The 21,013-nt window shown below is 41.8% G+C and overlaps 1 protein-coding gene and 1 long non-coding RNA gene across 5 annotated transcripts in view; one reads left to right on the forward strand and one right to left on the reverse strand.

The window, feature by feature from the left end:
• Positions 1-21,013, forward strand: part of FRY (FRY microtubule binding protein) — a 424,933-nt gene that overhangs the window by 389,768 nt on the left and 14,152 nt on the right. For all 4 annotated transcript variants that reach the window (XM_073795022.1, XM_033843712.2, XM_019936771.3 and 1 more), the window contains 7 exons: positions 2,318-2,518; positions 3,069-3,227; positions 6,273-6,439; positions 7,635-7,824; positions 11,360-11,509; positions 12,681-12,779; positions 14,852-14,935. In XM_073795022.1, coding sequence (XP_073651123.1) covers positions 2,318-2,518; positions 3,069-3,227; positions 6,273-6,439; positions 7,635-7,824; positions 11,360-11,509; positions 12,681-12,779; positions 14,852-14,935 — 1,050 coding nt within the window. The remainder of the gene's footprint in view (positions 1-2,317; positions 2,519-3,068; positions 3,228-6,272; positions 6,440-7,634; positions 7,825-11,359; positions 11,510-12,680; positions 12,780-14,851; positions 14,936-21,013) is intronic.
• Positions 3,755-7,643, reverse strand: LOC141277019 (uncharacterized). The gene is made up of 3 exons (XR_012327573.1): positions 6,939-7,643; positions 5,921-6,097; positions 3,755-4,637 (listed from the first exon to the last, which is right to left on the reverse strand). It is a non-coding gene; the product is annotated as an uncharacterized lncRNA (long non-coding RNA).

Below are 21,013 nucleotides of genomic sequence, written 5' to 3' on the forward strand. Positions count from 1 at the left end.
ATCAGTGAAACACTCTTTTGGCTTTTGACCCTGTAGGTAACATAAAATGCAAATCTGACATTTGGGTGTGGGGAAGTTGGAAGGTGGCTCTCCCAATAGGGGTATTCCTGTGCTATGAGAAGGCCCAGTTGACTTTTAATCACCACCGACTTCAACGTAGACTAGGCTACTGTTCCATCTCAACCCCTCAGCTACCACCGAGGAAACAGTTTCAACATCTTTGCCTCTAATGGAGGTATTGCATCCTCTTGCAAGACACCCAGATATTGTTCCTGCAAGAACAACTTCCCTGACTCCCAGTTCCCATGCCTGATTGATTCAGATCTTCACCTGAGCTGCAATCAAATTAACAGCAATGGCAGTCTATACCCAGTGTAGCATTCTCTGGCCCTAGGTGTCTGTATTTCTCTGCAAGCTCAGTGCAGCCCAGGTTCAGTGTGGGAGACATCCAGAACTGCTGCCTGAGACAGTTCATCTAACCCGTCCATTGATTTGGTAGAAGAGAATCTGTTTTGGGAATTAGGTTTTACAGTTGTACGTTTTTCCCAGTAACTTTTACATTCTTTTTTCTCCGTATTGTAATCTCATTTTTCTTTACCCTCTTTATTTCTTCACACATTGAGTTTTCTTTTTCTTCCTAGAACTCTTGCCTCTTCCACATTTTTTTCATTTTTTCACTGAAACAGCTATTTTAAAACACCAGCACAACAGTCAGCCTTTTCTACCAGGAAAAAAAATCATTTGGTGGTAATTTATCACAGCACTTACAGATAAAAGGTACAAATATAGCTATAAACTATGGAAAGCATATTCTGAGTCTTATAATCAAACAGTCCTAAGAACAATCATAAATATCATAAATGGGGTGAATAATGCTAATTTCCATATCATATCCAGAATGTGTTCAGGATTCTTACCTGTTGCCTTCCACCGTGAATAGCCAAAACAGACTTTGGAAAAGCTAAGCATCTATTATATGAGAGATCTGTGAGAATGGTAAGATTCATTTCATTAGGAGCCAGAAAAAAATAGACCCTTAAAATCAGAGGAAAATTAATAAATTTAATGCTCATTAATTTTAATAGTAATTTGCATCTCTCACTGAAATTATATTATTATGCTATTTACTGAGCTCTCATCAGAAAGTTATTTATGGGAGTTCCCTGGCGGCATAGTGGTTAGGATTCAGTGCTTTCACTGCAGAGACCCAGGTTCAATCCCTGGTCGGGGAACCATCCCACATGCCATGCGGTATGGCCAGAATACAAAAAAATAAAATAAAATAAAACATCACATTAAAAAAAAAGTTATTTATGTCAGTGAACCATCAGTGTTTCAAATGACTAATATAAATAAGATTCTGTGCTAGATTTTATTCAGATTACCTGTTTGTTTAGGTTAAAATTTGCTCACCAATGAGCTAGTAATATTTCTCTAGCTTTATTCCTATCTTAACAGAGAGAAAAATAAAACCCAGATTGGTTTTCAGAAAAAAAAATTTATGTGCATCACATAAGCGTATTTAATATCTGATGGTTTGTAGAGAAAATCTGAGCTGTATCTAAAATCTTTAACACTCTACATTGCCACTTAGCCCAGTTCTCAGTGCAAATGTACAATCCAGCAATAATCCTTGGTACCGAGTCAGTCCATTCAGGTCTAGGGAAGGAACTGTTTTCTATATTGGGACAATTATTTAAAGATGAGCCTAAAACAAAACTGAAGCCTTGCTGCTCTGGCCTCTGCGTAGTGCATGATTGTCCGACTGTGCCCAGCTGCTCTCTGATACCCCTTAACGCTGCATTTTATCTGTGAAAACTGCTGCGGCAGAAACAGCCTGGAATGTTTACCTAATGCTCTTCTACTTAATACCCAGGGGGTGTGGAACGTGCCACAGGCGGAGCTCCTACTTTTTCTCCTTCTAAAAAGAGTACTAAACAGGGGCGGGGTTTGGGGAGGGAACATCTCTTTTGAAGTTGTTTTAATATTAACAGTCTCGTTCTGACAGATTTTTGTTAGCACGGATCATTTATAGAGTATCCCAAAATCAACTTGTTAAAACACAAAACGTTACCCACTGTGCCAGAGTAGAGTGTATATCATGTCTACCTATGATTTAATCCTCATTTTGGTGAAAACAGTGTGCTTCTTACTACTTTTCACATCATGTGAGCAAAATGTTTGGTGCCCAAGGCCATGAGGGCTTGAGAGTTCATAATGAAAAATTTTATTACTAAGCTGTGGCTAATCGACTGTGTAAAGGCGTGAGTGCAGGAGGATTCGGGCCTTAAAAAAGCAGCTGATGGTGTGATTTCAGGGCGAGAGTATGGACAATTTCAACTGGGGAGTCCGCAGGCGTTCTCTGGATAGTCTGGACAAGTGTGATATGCAGCTTCTGGAGGAGCGCCAGCTTTCAGGAAGTTCTCCCAGCCTAAATAAAATGAACCACGAGGATTCCGATGAGTCCTCCGAAGAGGAGGATCTCACCACCAGCCAGATCCTGGAGCACGCTGACCTAGTAAGTAGGAACTCTCCACCTACTCTTCCCAAGACGTTGGGAGACTTCTTTTTGTGATTCAAGCAGTAGTGCAGTTTCCAGTTGCAGCTAAAGAAACTTGCTACAGCTGCTAAACGCAACTCTGAAACATAAGGTGGTGTCTGATTCTAACCGGTCTCTTCTCTGTAGGTTGCAAATGGAAACAAACACTGGGGTTTTTATAAGCCCTGAATGCCATCAAATCCGTTCAGGCCTAGATTTTCCCCAAAAAACTTTTATTATGCTGAAATCTTTTTTTTTTTTAATTCCTCAGACATCTGAAGTTTGAGGAAATATGACACAGACATTTTGATGGGGTTATCTGGAAATAGAAGTGTTTGTATTGCTCAGTGCTGGGCCTTGCCAGCCAGTGTGCTTAAGTTCTAATGACAGTGAAGTATGTAAAACAGTTATTACCTGTCCACCAAAAACTAGCTTGTACATTGGTTTGTACTCTTATGTAAAGAATAATTAGAGCTTTTAAAGAATGGGAACGCCACACTCTGTTTTATTTCCTATGCTTTCTCAACAGATCATGAATCTCTCCCCTTCTGAAGAGACTCATCCCATGGAACTCACGACCACCTGCGATATGACCCCCGCTGACCCTCATGCCTTTAACACCAGAATGGCTAGCTTTGACGCTTCTCTGCCTGATATGAATAATCTTCAGATTTCTGAGGGTTCAAAGGTGAAGAGATTTTAGCAATCGTTGATTGTCGTTTTCTTTAAAAAAAAAATGTACTTCCAATTTTCTGAGCATTCTTAGCAGGTTATAAGTGGAGGGACTATCTTTATTTTCTTTCTTTCTTTTTTGAAGTAGTTGAGTTTGTGCCCCTAAACCTAGGTTTTGAAGTTGCTTTATTCTCACAGATCTGAGTGGCCATCTTGCTGTTGGTTGAAGGAGATTTGATTTGAGGTCCTTTTAAAATGAAACATTTTGCATTTTCCATAGAGCACAAACACTGGTCGTGTTTTGCCATTTGATTAATGGCAAAACAAATTGGTATATGTCGGAGATTGCTGAGACTGGGAAACTGCTGTTCTTTGTCATGACTTTTATAAAACAATCTGCTAAGTGAGGTGTGGGTGTATGCCTGTATCGGGGGGAAATTTTTTCCTATGTGGGAACCAATTTTACAATCTGTACATTGATTCTGTTCTCGCCTTTGGCTGACTATCAGAATTTTCAATATCAATCACAGTATTATGCACAAAACTGTCCTAGCCAGGCTCTCTGAGGAGAAAAGTAAGTAAATGGATACAATTTCCTGATTTAAAAGGTCAGCTTTAAAAAAAAAAAATCTAAAAATGTGTATTTCATTTAAGGTTTATTTTATCAATATTTCCATAAATGACCTTGTCCATAAAACTATCAACTCCCACACTGTGTTCACATATGTGCCCACATAAATGCCCATTAGTACAGAATTTTATTTTCTTACATTAGAAATACCAAAATAACCTATTGCTGTTAGGATAAAGTTTTCTTTATCTTTAGTTTGGTTATGGTGGTATAAGTTTAAGGAGAAAATGAAATAGAAAAAAATTTACAAAAGTATATTCTTTCTGATGCTTCTACTAGAAAAATATAATACTGGCTATTCTGTATTCTTTTACAGTGTGCTAAAAAGTATGTCTGTGATCTAGCAAAATCTAATCTACTTTAAACCAAGGGCAACCAATGAAACTGCAATCACCTAAAAATATTGAAGCTTAAAAACTAATTATTTCTAAGACTTCCCCATTGCAAAAGGACTATGCTTAGGATTCTTAGAATTAGCAGAGTCCTTTTTTAGCCAAAAAAGGGGCCAGAAAGAAAACTGTCTGAGATTAAACTTCATGGAAAGGACATCACAAAATAAATGTGAAGTTATTAGCATTTATTATTTCTCAGTCTTGCAATAGTCATTTTCTCAACTTTTCTATTTTGAATGCTAAGTTATATAATTCCTTATACAAAGCATTGCCTAAGGAGTAATATTTTCATGGACTCACACAGAAATCTATCAAGGATTCTGTCAAGGAAAGGCTGAGTCTAATTTCTGAAAAGCTATATCTGTTTTTCACATCAGCTGGGCTTCTGCAATGTTCGATGTATCTGTGATGTCAGAAAGAGAAAATAGAAAATATTTTTATAAGAACTCAGCCCACCCCTAATAGATTAAGTCTATATACACTAATAACCCAGGCCAGTCAGCAGTCTCGTTGGAACCACTCTAGTTTTAAAAAGCAGGAAGATGTAAATCAACTATACGCCAATAAAAATTAATTTAAAAATAAATAAATAATAAAATAAAATATAGTGCTCTGCCCACTCATCAGACACAAGAAAGCAGTGAATCTTCTGGCCAAAATTAAGCTGGTTAACTGCATGGCTATCAACCTAGACAGTTACTGTTTACATTCATAATTTGGGGTAAAGGATAAATGAGTTTTTAACAACAACAACAAAAATTATATGAAGTGGACCATTAATGAAATTCTAACTGGACAGAAACTAAATATTTTTTAATGGCAATAGTAAATGTTTTAAAGATAAAAAAATAAAAATAAAATAAATAAAAAGCAAGCAGCAGCAGATATGGATACGCCTCTGAAACACAGTATTTATGAGCAATTCCTTCAAAGACATGAGATAACCTATTTCTCTAACATATCTGTAAACATTTCTAATTTCCCTATTTAATCCTAGACCCGAAATACTAAATGGGCAGCCAGATGTCAGCCCACGATAACTCTCTAATTCATATATACATCTATTTCGCCTTGATTTTGTTTTTGTTTTAAGAAAATGACTCACTGAACCACGTATGTGTGATTTCTTCCTCTCCTCTTCTGCTCTGTGATCCAGTTGCCTTCCTTCCTCTCCCAAAGAACAATCAGTTCTCCAGATGATTCCCCCTGGCCCAGGTTCAAGCCCAGCCTCTTTTTCCATTTGACTTGCTACGTCTTTTTCCTGCCCCTCGGTGATCCCAGCTCTGCCTGCCCTAGAGCCCTTTCATCTCGCAGATCATTCTACATTTTATAGCAACGTGAGAGCAGCCTCTCATATCTATTATCTTCAAGGGATATTCCCAAGAGTAAAGCATATGTGTATATGGATCTCGGAGGATTTTCAGCATGGAAAGGCCTGTCAACGTGGCAGGCTTGGTGAATAACTCTGGATCACTTGTGAGCACCGCAGACACTTCTGGAGCCTTTATTATGCCAGGCACTGACAATTCTAAATTCTAGTTTCCATAGGTAATATTGGACATATTATATAATATATTGGAGAGTTAACTCCAGATAACTTGCTTTAGAAGACTGGGGTTGTACAATGAAAAGAGTTCTGAATCAGAGATGGTGTCTCTAGTCCCAGCTCTGGCTCTGATTATATACCTGATATTAGGCACGTCCTTTTCCCACGTGGAGCAGCTGTTTCCTCGTCTATAAAATATGGAGATTGGACCAGGGGGTCTCTACGGTCTCTTCCAAGTTTAGCATTTTATACTTCATAAGCGTGGGTCAAATATGGTAATCTACTGAGAGCCTCTTTGCGAACTCTCCCGGAAAAGACTGAAAAGAAGATAAAGAACAGTACTTCAGAGAATTCTTGAGCTCAGTTATAGAAATTGACTCTACCATAGCTAGAAGACAAATGCCCCCAATTTCTATTACTCTCAGGATTGCAGATTTTCCTATGGATAGTCTTACATATTGGGGGGATCCTTTTCTCTTTTTATGTTCCCAGGTCAGCGCTGCCCAGGAGGCGGAGGACACCACCGTGCACGAGGATGATCTTTCCAGCTCCATCAACGAGCTCCCAGCAACGTTCGAATGCAGCGATAGCTTCAGCCTGGATATGACCGAGGCAGAAGAAAAAGGCAGTCGAGCGCTGGACCAGTTTACTCTTGCCAGGTGAAGAGTGTACAGGGCACATCGTGCTGGCTTCACTCTCACTCCAGCTAAATGTCAGGCTTGTGCTGCTGGGACTTCCTAACAAAGGAGTCCAAGCGGACATATAACTTGGAGGGCTCTTGGCGGGTGGGAATCCTCCAACTCCAGAGCAGGGCCTATGCAGAACCCATAAAGCCCTGGAGTAACGTAAAAAGCCAGAGGGGAGCCTGGGGACATGGTCCAGGCCTTGTAAGCTTTGAAAATAGGCAAGCTTGGCAAGGCTTGGAAATAGGGAGTTCTTTTCATTTTGAGTTAAAAGACCAGAACAAGAGGCCCCTTCTGAGCCAAATACCTACTCTTTTTTTAAGTGGGTGGCTTTCAGCCTCGTGGCTGACATTCCTGAGACAAGTGAGATCTAGTCAGAATACAAATAGGAAAAAATATAGAGAGGATAGATTTTTAAAAACCCCACTAATGTGGCATCTAGAATAAATCACAAATAATAATGCTACAGATTTACTTTAGGAGAAGAAAGAATCCTAAAATCACTCCTCTGAACGGTGAAAATAAGAATGAAGTAAAAGCTTCTGATGTGGCTGGACAGAGGCCTTCTGTTATGGTGACCCATATCCGTCCATCAGAGAAACAGCTTACGGTGATACCTAGAGAAGAACTTTGACTTTTCACAGTTCGTTCATTCTTCTCTCCTTTCTTCGTTCCTCTCTGTCTCCCCCTGCATTTCTCTTTTTTCATTTCCTTTCCTCTCTCTGCCCTTTTCTTCTGGGCATTTATGTATCTGCACCCACTAATACTGTCCCTCCACAAACGAAAAGTGAAAAGATTCAGAAATTTACTTATCACTTATTGTATTGAAAAATGAAGAGGACTGCAATGGGCCACAGCACAGGAATGAATGTATCCTGTGTGCGGGGAAAGGCTGTCCAGGAAAGTGGGGGGCAGTTACTGAAGGCTAAAAGAGGCACCGAATCTGTAAAGGAATTCCGAGTGGGAGGAATACCAGAATTCTACAGGTGAAAATTCTCTTTTCTAGAGTCAGAAAAGAATCTTGGAGAGACCTCTGAATGGGAGCCAGGCTCCCAAAGCGACCCGAGCGGGAGGAGTGGGCAGAATGGGTGCCTCGGGGTGAGAACTAACACAGGCTGGCAAAGGAGAGGAGGACGCCACTTCCTGACGCTGCCGTTTGCCTTCGTTCCAGCTTTGGAGAAGGGGAGAGGGGAGTCTCGCCGCCCCCCTCGCCCTTCTTCTCGGCCATCCTCGCTGCGTTTCAGCCCGCGGCCTGTGACGACGCGGAGGAGGCGTGGCGCAGTCATGTCAACCAGCTGCTGTGCGACTCGGACGGCTCCTGCGCTGTGTACACGTTCCACGTGTTCTCCTCCTTGTTCAAGGTACGGCGCCCGCGGAGGGGGCCACAGACGCGCAGGGGCTTCGGTCTCCGGGGAGCCAGCCGGCCTCCAACTGAAGGGGTTAAGTGCAGGGTTTATACTACTTTGTCCTCCTGACATCCTTCAGTCTCCTCTGACTTCATCCTTTCTTCTCCTCAACCTTCATCTACTCAGCCTTCTCAGGCTGGCACTGTGGACACGCTGCGCTCAGGGATTCAGGCCGCCGTGCTGTGCCCCTCGCTCCCCCACTCTGGTTTTCACTGGCATCATCAGTCCCAGGCAGGCAGCCAGGTCTTCAGGACCACAGGGTGGCACCTTCTGCCAAGCCCAGCCTCCATCTCTTCTTTCCGCTTAGACCTCTCCTCTGTCTTTTTAATTCACTGTGTTTTTCCTTGGCTTTTATCTTTCCCCACCATGAAGTCCTTCAACGTGCCAGCCAGTGAAACTTTATTCTAGAGGTTGAGTTCTGCTGAGTATATCACGAGAGAGGCAAGGTAACGTAGTTGGACTGAGGGATGGAGCCCTCTGATCTCCTTCAGGAAGAGCCATGGGAAAGGCAGGGAAATGAGGAATTACATAAAAAGTGGAAAATGAAAAAACTGGGATCATCTGCTTTAAATGATTTCAAATTCAGGAAGCCATAATTTAGTTAACATAAAAGTCAACTTGGTTTTTGAGCCTGGAGGCCCTTCCATTTAGGAGAAGTATATACCAGTAGTACTCAGAGCTAGTTTCTCAGTATTCTGAGTGTCATTCATGCTGCTGTCTCTCAAGGTTTTCAATTTACTTTTCGTGAGACCTGTTAGAAAACTGAATGGACAAAAACTAAGGTGGTGTCTGAGATGCACTGGGGGCTGGAGGGACTGTTAGCCTTAAGACAGAAAACAATGGGCTGCTGAAAGATGAGAATCCAGAAACACCCTAACATGAAGCCAGACGGAAATTTTAGAACAACAACTACTATCCACAAGCTACCATTTGAGGTACATTTAATTGTTAAAGATTCAGGAGCAAAGTAATTTATTATATTGTTCTAAAGTCAATTTGTAAATAATGGTTAATAATGTATATTTAAGTTTGCCTGTTGTAGTAATTTTTTCTTATTACAGTTGCTAGACCCTTCCTGCTCAATTTTATAGTCCTGAGCAGTACTTTTCCCTCTGCTGAGAACTGTCATCCCCTCTTTTCCCACAGCTGTGCTCCCAATGACATGCAAATCCCTGATCGGCTGTCACTTCAGTGAATGACGCCTTCCTTTACCTCTTTCTGCCTGTCCCCCCCCACACACACACTTGGGATCCCGAGCCAATTGTAGTTGTTTCTGTTATACTTGTCACACTTGTTTAGGTGTCTGTCTCCTGGGAAAGGGCAGGTAATGGTGTCTTGCTTTGATTCCCCAGCAGCTGGCACACAGTGGCTCACACACAGTAGCTGCTCAGTAAATGCAGAAAGAATGAATGGGGAAAAAAAACCTTTTTAATGTAAATCTTAAACGTACAGTTTCTGACTTAATGCCAGTATGGCAATAGACTGTCATGTGAGCTGGGACGTGGGGCTGGGCCCTGGGAGGTACATTGGGGTTTGGATTTTTTTCATCAGCGTATTGGACCAATTTCTAAGGAGCTTATCCACAATAATAATAATACGAATGTGTACCTCCTATTTCAGTTTTTAATATTACATTTAGCTTTAAGAACTTTCTCAGCTACCATCAAATGCTCTGTGATTGAGAGCAACACAGGTAGCAAAATCGGTATTAATCCAATATGCTGGAAATGAAACACATTTCAGACATGCAGTCTGTTAATCTTTCGTCATGTCCTCACCATGGCTGTTTACTGTTTTCTAACATTTTTCCTGTGAGTCTGGACACCACGTTTCCCTGTATTTGGTTGGATTTTGGACGGGGTAGAGAGCAGGTAATTGCAAAAATAATTTGGTTTTAAAAACAAGGAAATGGTTTCTAAAGGTCCAGCATGGGTGGCTTTCCAAGTGTCTCAGTCAGTGTATTTCCTTCCTGCTGCTCCTGTGTTAGAATATTGTCATTTGATCACACAGTGTCACCAAATTATATGATATTTTTATATGGAAGTCATATGTGGCTCTGAAGTTCCCTGAAAGATCTAGCTTCTCAGTACAATAAAAAACAAACCCAGGGACTTCCCTGGTGGTCCAGTGGTTAGGACTCCACGCTGCCACTGCAGGGGGCACAGGTTCGATCCCTGGTCAGGGAATTAAGATCCTGCAAGCTGCTCAGAACGGCCAAAAAAATTTTTTTAATACAAAAATGAGCCCAGATCTCACCATATCCTTAAGTAAGATGGAAAGAAACCAAACTATTTGCAGGACCTGGATCCTACTCCCAGCTCTGCCACTCCACTAGCTGGTGACACGTGGCATTTCCTGTTCCTTTCAGCAGCAACATTCTGTCAAGTTTTTTTTTAATTGCACATAAAACTAAAAACACCATACAGGCATACGTATGTTATGTGTTATAACAAGATTCTCAGAGGTATTAAATAAAAAATAAACAATATGCAACATGGTAGGCATTTTTCTAGTATAACTTGTAAGGAACCAAGAGCCTGCTGCTGTTTTGGGGACCTGCTAATTTCCCCATAACAGGGCAGAGAGGATTTCTCGTGGCTTAGATTCTCCAACTCAAAAGGTACGACATCTCTTGGGGGAAAGCCAGTGCCTACAACCAGAATTATTTTTTGGTTAAATATTTTGTTCCTTTGTTAAAGATGTTGTGTGTTGGAAGTTGGGGCTAAAAATGTTCTCATTTTGGCACTGACACAGGCCCAGTGAGTCAGATTCTTCCCAATTATGGTTTTTCTTCAGGCAGTGTAGGGGGAATAGTAACATTTAGGAAGCATTATAGGTTAATGGAAGGGATATGAACTTAGAAGTCAAGCTCATCCTTACTCTTTCACTTACTAGTTGCATGACCTTGAGTCCTTTAACCTCTCTTAACCTCAGTTCCTTCACTTGGTTGTGAGGATTGATGAGTTGATGTGTGCAAAGCTATCGGACAGTTACAGACTCCTAATCAGAGGCGCTCTCACAGGGAGACAGGTCCCATGAATTTACTCTTCCATTCGTCAGAGGCTTTATGGCCCATTTTAGTGCTCTATCTCAGGGAGCTGTGATCTTGGGAAACAGATTATATCTCATGACCTTTTTCTTCTCACCCACATTGAAATAATCTCAGAAATTCTCACTCATCTGACAAACACGCTAGGCAGACTCAGGCTGCCGACCGGCGCTGACAGTCAGCAAAAAGCAAAAGCAGCATTTATTTAAAAGATTCTATGAGCTCCCACGCATTGGGAAATGACATTTTAGGAAGAAACTTTGTTCACACTGGGTGATTACTCACTTGACTTAAGACATTCACTCTGCCCCTGTCACCCCCCCGCCACTACATGGAGGACCTGTGCTCATTTGATAGCTTTATGAAGATTAGAAAATAGTTTTTTCTAGTACAAAAGTTAAAACGTGGCCGTTTACAAATAGTAATTATGTTGCCTTTCAGAATATTCAGAAAAGGTTCTGCTTCCTAACCTGTGATGCGGCCAGTTACCTTGGAGACAACCTCCGGGGCATCGGATCCAAGTTCGTCAGCTCTTCCCAGATGCTCACCTCCTGCTCCGAGTGCCCCACGCTTTTCGTGGACGCCGAGACCGTGAGTATCTCAGGCCTGCTCCCGCGGCAAATGGCCTGCCCAGCTGATGGTATGGAACTTCAGGGAAGCACACGTGTGTTGTGGTTTGTTTGAAAGACACTCTTAGTGTTTGCGAGCAGCTCTCTGTTGTTCTATGAGTCCCAGAGGCCTGAGCCGGCACAGGAATGACTCTGCATGGCCAGCCCAAGCCAGGGCAGTCACTGCAGGGAATCAGGAGGAGGACCCCCTCTGTGCTCCCTTCGCGGCCTTGTCGCTTCTCTCCGATGACTCTTGACTTTGAAGGCTGAGAATATGGTGAGCTAGCCCCCCAGAGCAGACCTAGCCAGTCCCCACGATGCCAGGTTGGCTAGGCGGATGGGTCCCCAGAGGCAACGATGCTACCACTTTCCCTACTTCCAAGAGACTAAATGCCCTCTGGATGGATTCGTCCAGCCGAACTGCAAATGATGAGTTTAAAAGCAGGAGTCCCCAACCCCCAGGCCGTGGACCGGTGCCAGTCCACAGCCTGTTAGGAACCAGGCCATAGAGTCGAGGTAGGCGGCGGGTGGGCGGGCGGGTGAGCGAAGCTCCATCTGCCGCTCCCCACGGCTCACATTACTGCCTGGACCACCCCTCGCCCACCCACCCCACCCCGTCTGCGGAAAAATCGTCTTCCACGAAACCGGTCCCTGGTGCCTAAAAGGTTGGGGACCGCTGGTTTAAAGGATGATTAAAACAGTCCCTGGCTGACTGCTGAATCGTGACTTTATAAATGTAATACTAATGATTTAAAGTACAGATTAAATACAAAATCAGTTTGAAAACCTATTTGGCGGTCTGTCTTCACATTGCTTGGAGTATTACTGGATGAAGACACTAGAATCCATGCATAAAATGGTGCTGTATCTTAATGTGGGCTTCTGTGGAATACTTGTTAAGATTTGTCCGTCTATACTGATATGGGGAAGATGGATATTTTCACAGGAGATTTTGATTAGCAGTATCCAATGCAATTGCCGCTGATAGTGGAGCTAAATTACAAACTGCACAGCTTATTAAAATGGATGCTACCAACCCCCCCGCCCCACACTTTACATCTAAATATACTTCTCTTTTCTCTCTGCATAGCCATGCCTTTGTCTAGATGTCTCTCTGGAAGTTGTTTTAATACAAATTATTTTGCTGTCTTTAGCTCCTTTCTTGTGGACTTTTGGACAAGCTCAAGTTCAGTGTTTTGGAACTGCAAGAATATTTGGACACCTACAACAACAGAAAAGAGGCCACCCTCTCAGTAAGCTTTTCTGTTTCTGTGCATATACATTTAGTTAAAACCAAATGAACCCAACCACTGTGAGCTCTTGGGAGGCGATGTGATTTACCCAAGAGAGGCTCTTTTGGGAGAAGACAGATTTCATCTATTCTTCTGTGAAGGACTATAGTTCCAGCTTAATGGTGGCAGAACTGTCAGTACTATGGATTATATAAAAATTATACCTACAAAAGAGAAATTTTTCAGCTTTCGATTTTAGCCCTATAATTTCCCTACCAAGAAACTGGGGAAAGTGGGTATCTGCTTAATATGTCAGTTTATCAACATTATAACTTTTCTTTTCTCAGAAATTTAAAATTGTTAATTACTTCCTTCCAGTGTTCGCCTCACCCAAAACTGGTTGAGACGGATCTCATCTCTCTTCTCCTTTTTTTTTTTTTTGCGGTACGCGGGCCTCTCACTGCTGTGGCCTCTCCCGTTGTGGAGCACAGGCTCCGGAAGTGCAGGCTCAGTGGCCATGGCTCACGGGCCCAGCCGCTCCGCAGCATGTGGGATCTTCCCGGACCGGGGCACGAACCCGTGTCCCCTGCATCGGCAGGCGGACTCTCAACCACTGCGCCGCCAGGGAAGCCCCTCTCTTCTCCTTTTAACCACTCTCGGTAGCTGCTTCTCCGCCTCCGTGGTTTCTCTTGGCCTCGGCTCCTGCTCTTTACTTTTTTCTTCCTTCAAAGATGTAATTTGTAAAATGTTAGAGCCAGAAGTGATTCAGAAACCATCCATGCAAACCCCCTGATTTCCAACAACTTCCATGTGTAATTTCCATGGAGCACTTCCTATCATATACCAGTCACTGTAAAAAGAGCATGGATTTTTAAGTCAGATGGACTTGAGTTCAAATTGCAGCTCAGTTACTTAAGGGTTAGTGACCTTGGGTAAGTTACCTCCTCTCATCTCAGATTCATCATCTATAAGACAGTGATAATAGTAATTTGCAGAACTGTTGTAAGAACATAACGATTATAACAGTCATAGCAGTTGTCATTTCCTGAGTCCTTTCTATGTATCCAACAACCTGATAAGTTACATCTCTTAACTTAAATCATGTAATGCTTACAACTACCCTGGGAGTTGCTATTATTATTCTCATTAGCTAGGAGGTAGCATAGCGGTATTGAAACCCAGGTCTGTGGGATTCAAAGGTCCATGCTCGTAACCACAACACGATATTGCCTTTAAAATAGAAATAATATATGTAAACTGCCCAGCACAAGTGCATCATACATAGAAGATATTCATTCTAAAGTTACTGGGTTTTTGTTTCTTGTTGTTCTTATCTCATGACCTGTCAAAGAGAGTTCTGACATTCTACTGCAACAATTCCCTTTGTCTTCTATTTCTGTGGCTCTTTCGCTGTCATTGATTTCCAGCTTCTCAGTCATCAGTTAATAAAAGTAATCCTTTCATTCTGGTTGGTGAACGAGCCAGTCTTTTGATGTCAAGTGTGAGTTTCCGTTCTTCAGTGCTTATTGTTTTCTGCCCAAAGGTTCCTTTCACATCTATACTAGTTACTATTCCAGATACTTAAGACTGGCACAATCTTTAAATAGCTGGGCTATTACTATAATAGCCTTTCTTACAGTGAAATAGACCTGCCTCCCAGAAGCCACCTCAAAATAACAGAGGAGAAGGTGTTCCATGAGTCAGGATGCATTGTCCAGGATGACCCAGCCTGCGAGGAAGTGTTGGACCTGTCTCCTAACCTCAGTCGTATGAAAGGTTTCTAACCATATGTGAATTTAATCTATACATAAATTTGGAATGGTCTGGTGAAACCATTCTTCCGGGTGATACATCACAACACTGAAATGATAAATGTTGAAATTTTTAAATGACCATCACTGAACCCATCTAAGCAGATATTTTAATTTCAAATTATTAATCTTTAACCAAAAAGTTTTCCAAAAGTCGTTATATAAAAATTTTATTTTACTGTGATTAGAAGCTTAATCTATTTTTCCTGACAGAATTGATTGTAAGAACATTCTTAGGACATCACTGAATTTACCTATGTCTGTATCTCTTTCTGACAACAGTGGCTTGCAAACTGTAAGGCAACATTTGCAGGAGGATCAAGAGATGGAGTAATTACCTGTCAACCAGGGGACTCAGAAGAAAAGGTAATAAAAGCCTGTTAGAGTTTATCTTTTCTGTGCTCTGACTGTGTGTTGGTGTTGATCTACCCAAGAAGCGTGGAACTTGAAAAAGGAAGAGGCAGAATGAGTCATCCCATACATTCACATGACACCTCTAGAGTAAGAAAGAATGACATTGGCACCAAGCATGACTGTGTTGATGGGATTTGGGACGGGCGGTCTTCTTTTTGGAAAAGTAGAAGTATAAAAATAACCTTTCTGCTCGACACTAACTATACTAACCATTTCCTAATAAATCTATTCTTCATTCAGAATATAAAACCAAATTTCATTAATTCTTCACTGAACCACTTAGTTCCTTCAATGAAGAAAGTCTTTGTTGACCTTTCAGCAATCACTCAGACTTTTTTTTTCCTCATTTAGAATTGCTTTAAGTACACACCTCAGACCAGCTGGCTTATAAACGTACGTCATATTGTAAGGGAAACTGGGCAGAAAAGTGTGAACAGATTAAGATCATTCAATTCTGCAGTTACTCCCGTGACCCCCATGGTGGGTACAACAGTGAATTCTGCTCCAGGTGGAGCTTCTGATCTGTTCAGGGAGATGGACGTTAACCAACAGTCATACACGTGTAAACCGTGACAAGTGCCCTTAAGGAAAGGAAGGAACAGTAAAGCTATGAAAGAATACAGAAGAGAACCTGGCCTACCAGGAGGGCAGGTCTGGGATGGCTTCTCCACAAGGTACCATCTAAGTGAAGATCTCGGCTCTGAGCTAGTGCAGGGGGGTGGGTGTGCGAAGGCCCCGAGGCAGGAGGGAACCTGCCCCTTTCCAAGGACTGACGAGAGCCTGTGGGGCTGAGCGTGTAGACAGTGACAGGGAGAAAAGCCTGAGTCTGAAGAAGCTGCATAAGCCAGACCGTGCAGGGCTTTGGGTGCTTATCTTAACAGCAATGGTGGGCAATTAAAAGTTGTAAGAGGTGGGTGTGATCAGAGTGGGGCTCGCCCACTCTGCTGTGGAAATGGACGGAAGTGGACAAGAGTGGATTTGGGAAGACAAGTTAGGGGGCTGCTGATGGGTCTAGGCAGAGAGGTCACCTTGTAATTACATTGTCACACCTAGAAAAGCCCGTTAGAGTGCGCATCCTTCAGAGGATGAGAAATCATTTCCAGGGTGGGCCTTGAGGAGAAATGACAGTGTCAGTCCATCTCAATATTGATCTTATATCCAGAGTTGGAAGAGAGATTATTTTTCTGATTAGAGCTATCATTTGGCTTCCATCCCAAAGCAAAACCCAACAGATGTTTGACCTCAGAGCACTGCTTACCCTCCATTGATTCACTCCAACTCTCTTTTTTAAGTCAGATTCTCTATCTTCTGGAATAGTCTGAAGTTGCCAATTATTCTGAGCACGCTTTGCATGGGGACAAGTGGAAGGGGGAGACAGGAAGTGAGCTTTAACTTGAAGAATCATGTCTGGATATAAATTGCGAAGTCAACATGCCAAAACTTATTCCACGTGTGTATTCTATTTCAGAGAAGCGTGGACTTTATGGAATAGTACTTACCTTACTAAACCTAGCAAACTCTTGAGCAGTTAGAGATGTCAGTCGGCCAGAGATGGTGACCAAGTACAGATAGGCGTGTGAAGTGTTCCCACCCCAAGCCCTACCCCAACCGGTCTGGTCTTTGCCACCAGCTGATTTCTAGTCATTCTTAACTGGTAACGTAAGTGAGAAATTGCTGTGGAATTGTTTGTGGAACAGAATATAGCTCTTTGTTGGATGCTGAATATTTATTTTCTGATTTTTCTTCTATTCTCAACATGAAGTTGTAGACATCAAGGTAATGAGGAAAGGTTACACACTGGTAGCCTGTAAGCTGTAACCAATTCAGACATGTTTTATTCAGCTTGTACAATTTAAATTGGACCCAACAGTTTAAACTTAAAATTGTTCACACGTACACTCAAAACAGCATTCCTGGCATCTCTTGAAAAAAGAGAAAAAAGAGGTAGCAACACCAGGCCTGCCTTCCTAAAGTGGCAGCAGCGACCTTGGGCTGGTCGGCTCTCCACCGTCCACTGTGCACAGAGTTCCCGACCCTGCCGGCAAGAGCCAGGTGCCAGTCATCAGGATGTTCTTGTCTTTATAATAGAAACATGTGCCTTTGCACCTAAGGCCCCACAATGGGGAAGTGAAAGCTAAATAGAACTGTGCCTTTCAAGAAAAACAGGAGTGTTCCTCTTTGACGCAGTGAGAACAGTCTCTGCGTATATAAGATGCTAGGGCCCGTGTGCTGGCCTCACTCCCTGAGGGGGCCTTGGAGGAGTCGTTGTAGCGTGTGTACAAAACAACAGAACAGTGTTCCTGAGAAAAGTGCTTCTAATACATGGGAAGTATTTTGGAGGGAAGGCTTCTTTTGTTAAGACAGGTATGGTTAGTCAGTAATTTAGGCTACTTGGTGACTACAATACCCGTTCTCCTAGAATGAGGCACGGTGCACAGCAAATAAGATGTAGAACAAGGCGGGCGTGTGAGTCGCGCCTGTCGTGAGGGCAGCTCCTTGGCAGACGCTGCTGTACCAGTGTCTTCTCCGCCTGCACACACCCAGCGAGACAGGTCTCTTCATGACTTAAAGCCAGCACCTCTATATAAGGATTGTGGTTTGCGGTGACCTCTCCTGTCACCCGCGGAATTCATCCTGGAGCGGCTGCTGCTGGGGAGTTTAAGTTCACGGAAACGTAGGACACGGTGAAGCATCTCAGCTCTGGGCTCTCCAGGCAGTGGCATTGGCCTTGACCCTAAGGCGAGTTAGCACAGCTCACCTCCCCGGTTCTGCAGGGCTGGCCCTGGGGAAGCTAGAGAGGTTGCCACTTCATTTGCCATAAGTGATTTTAGTTGACGCACTCTTAATTCCACAGCTATTTCTGAGCACTAATTGAACATTCGACTCTTTGGACTCAAGTACAAGAGTTTACATGTAGCCGCAATACATTTTCTTATTATATTCAGACCATCTTAGAGTCGTCTTGGACAGTACCCCTCTTAGCTGTGTATTTCCTATCCCTGTCTAACCAAGAATGAGAGAAGGCTGCAACCTCTGTTTTTCTACAAATTGAGCAAAAAGCTAAATGTTGAACAAGACGAGATGTTTCTCCAGCTAAACTGTAACCCATTAAACATTATCATTCGGATACAGTCAATCAGTCCTTTGCTATAAGGAATCTCTTCTCTAGACTGAGTAAGGAAATGTCTGCTGAAATGAAAGTTTTCTTGAAAATAGTAAATACGTCAGAGTGTGTAATCTGTATTAGAGGCTTAAAGGTATTTATCTTTCAAATCTTTGAAAGATATTCATGACCAAGGTCCAAAACCTACTCAACAAATATAATGCAATGGTCATGAATGTGCCAGAGCCAAGTGATTTTAGCACCAGGTGAGTACGTATTGTACCCACCTGCTTAGGAGATTGCATGCATCTATGTAATACTTAGTAGGAAAGCGTCAACAATTGGCTAGATTTTCTAAATTTTATCCAATTTAGTTTAAACCAGTGACTTTCAGAGATTAAGCATGATGAAAATTATAGTTAATATAGTATAGTATACTGTGACTTATCTTCTGATGTCGAAAATCTCTCAGATTTTTACCTAACTGGCTACATCATAAGCAAAGAACTGGCTTCAGAGCAGAATACAGAGAAACAAGAGTGGCTATGCTTTTTTTTTTTTAACATCTTTATTGGAGTATAATTGCTTTAAAATGGTGTGTCAGCCTCTGCTTTATAACAAAGTGAATCAGTTATACATATATATATGTCCCCATCTCTCTTCCCACTTGCGTCTCCCTCCCACCCTCCCTATCCCACCCCTCTAGGTGGTCACAAAGCACCAAGCTGATCTCCCTGTGCTATGCGGCTGCCTCCCACTAGCTATCTATTTTGTTTGGTAGCGTATATATGTCTATACCACTCTATCACTTTGTCCCAGCTTACCCTTCCCACTCCCTGTATCCTCAAGTCCATTCTCTAGTAGGTCTGCATCTTTATTCACGTCTTGCCCCTAGGTTCTTCTGACCCTTTTTTTTTTCTTTTTTAGATTCCATATATATGTGTTAGCATACGGTATTTGTTCTTCTCTTTCTGACTTACTTCACTCTGTATGATAGTCTCTAGGTCCATCCACCTCACTACAAATAACTCAGTTTCGTTCCTATTTAGGGCTGAGTAACATTCCATTATATATATGTGCCACATCTTCTTTATCCATATATCTGTTGATGGACACTTAGGTTGCTTCCATGTCCTGGCTATTGTAAATAGAGCTGCAATGAACATTTTGGTACATGACTCTTTTTGAAATATGGTTTTCTCAGGGTATATGCCCAGTAGTGGGATTGCTGGGTCGTATGGTAGTTCTATTTTTAGTTTTTTAAGGAATCTCCATAATGTTCTCCATAGTGGCTGTATCAATTTACATTCCCCCCAATGGTGCAAGAGGGTTCCCTTTTCTCCACACCCTCTCCAGCATTTATTGTTTCTAGATTTTTTGATGATGGCCATTCTGACTGATGTCATTGTAGTTTTGATTTGCATATCTCTAACGATTAATGATGTTGAGCATTCTTTCATGTGTTTGTTGGCAATCTATATCTTCTTTGGAAGAATGTCTATTTAGGTCTTCTGCCCATTTTTGGATTGGGTTGTTTGTTTTTGATATTGAGCTGCATGAATTGCTTGTATCTTTTGGAGATTAATCCTTTGTTAGTTGCTTCATTTGCAAATATTTTCTCCCATTCTGAGGGTTGTCTTTTCGTCTTGTTTATGGTTTCCTTTGCTGTGCAAAAGCTTTTAACTTTCACTAGGTCCCATTTGTTTATTTTTGTTTTTATTTCCATTTCTCTAGGAGGTGGGTCAAAAAGGATCTTGCTGTGATTTATGTCATAGAGTGTTCTGCCTATGTTTTCCTCTAAGAGTTTGATGGTGTCTGGCCTTACATTTAGGTCTTTAATCCATTTTGAGTTTTTTTTGTGTGTGGTGTTAGAGAATGTTCTAATTTCATTCTTTTATATGTAGCTGTCCAGTTTTCCCAGCACCACTTATTGAAGAGGCTGTGTTTTCTCCACTGTATATTCTTGCCTACTTTATCAAAGATAAGGTGACCATATGTGCGTGGGTTTATCTCTGGGCTTTCTATCCTGTTCCATTGATCCATATTTCTGTTTTTATGCCAGTACCATACTGTCTTGATTACTATAGCTTTGCAGTATAGTCTGAAGTCAGGGAGCCTGATTCCTCCAGCTCCGTTTTTCTTTCTCAAGATTGCTTTGGCTATTCGGGGTCTTTTGTGTTTCCATACAAATAGTGAAATTTTTTGTTCTAGTTCTGTGAAAAATGCCAGTGGTAGTTTGATAGGGATTGCATTGAATCTGTAGATTGCTTTGGGTAGTATAGTCATTTTCACAATGTTGATTCTTCCAATCCAAGAACATGGTATATCTCTCCATCTGTTTGTATCATCTTTAATTTCTTTCATCAGTGTCTTATAGATTTCTGCATACAGGTCTTTTGTCTCCTTAGGAAGGTTTATTCCTAGATATTTTTTCTTTTTGTTGCAATGGTAAATGGGAGTGTTTTCTTAATTTCACTTTCAGATTTTTCATCATTACTGTATAGGAATGCAAGAGATTTCTGGGCATTAATTTTGTATCCTGCTACTTTAACAAACTCATTGATTAGCTCTAGTAGTTTTCTGGTAGCATCATTAGGATTCTCTATGTAGAGGATCATGTCATCTGCAAACAGTGACAGCTTTACTTCTTTTCCGATTTGGATTCCTTTATTTCTGCCTCTTGTCTGATTGCTGTGGTTAAAACTTCCACAACAATATTGAATAGTTGTGGTTAGAGTGGGCAACCTTGTCTTTTTCCTGATCTTAGTGGAAATGGTTTCAGTTTTTCACCATTGAGGACGATGTTGGCTGTGCGTTTGTCATATATGGCCTTTATCATGTTGAGGAAAGTTCCCTCTATGCCTACTTTCTGGAAGGCTTTTATCATAAATGGGTGTTGACTTTTGTCGAAAGCTTTCTCTGCATCT

Source organism: Tursiops truncatus, chromosome 18 (genome assembly GCF_011762595.2).
Source record: "Tursiops truncatus isolate mTurTru1 chromosome 18, mTurTru1.mat.Y, whole genome shotgun sequence".
Classification (NCBI taxonomy): domain Eukaryota; kingdom Metazoa; phylum Chordata; class Mammalia; order Artiodactyla; family Delphinidae; genus Tursiops; species Tursiops truncatus.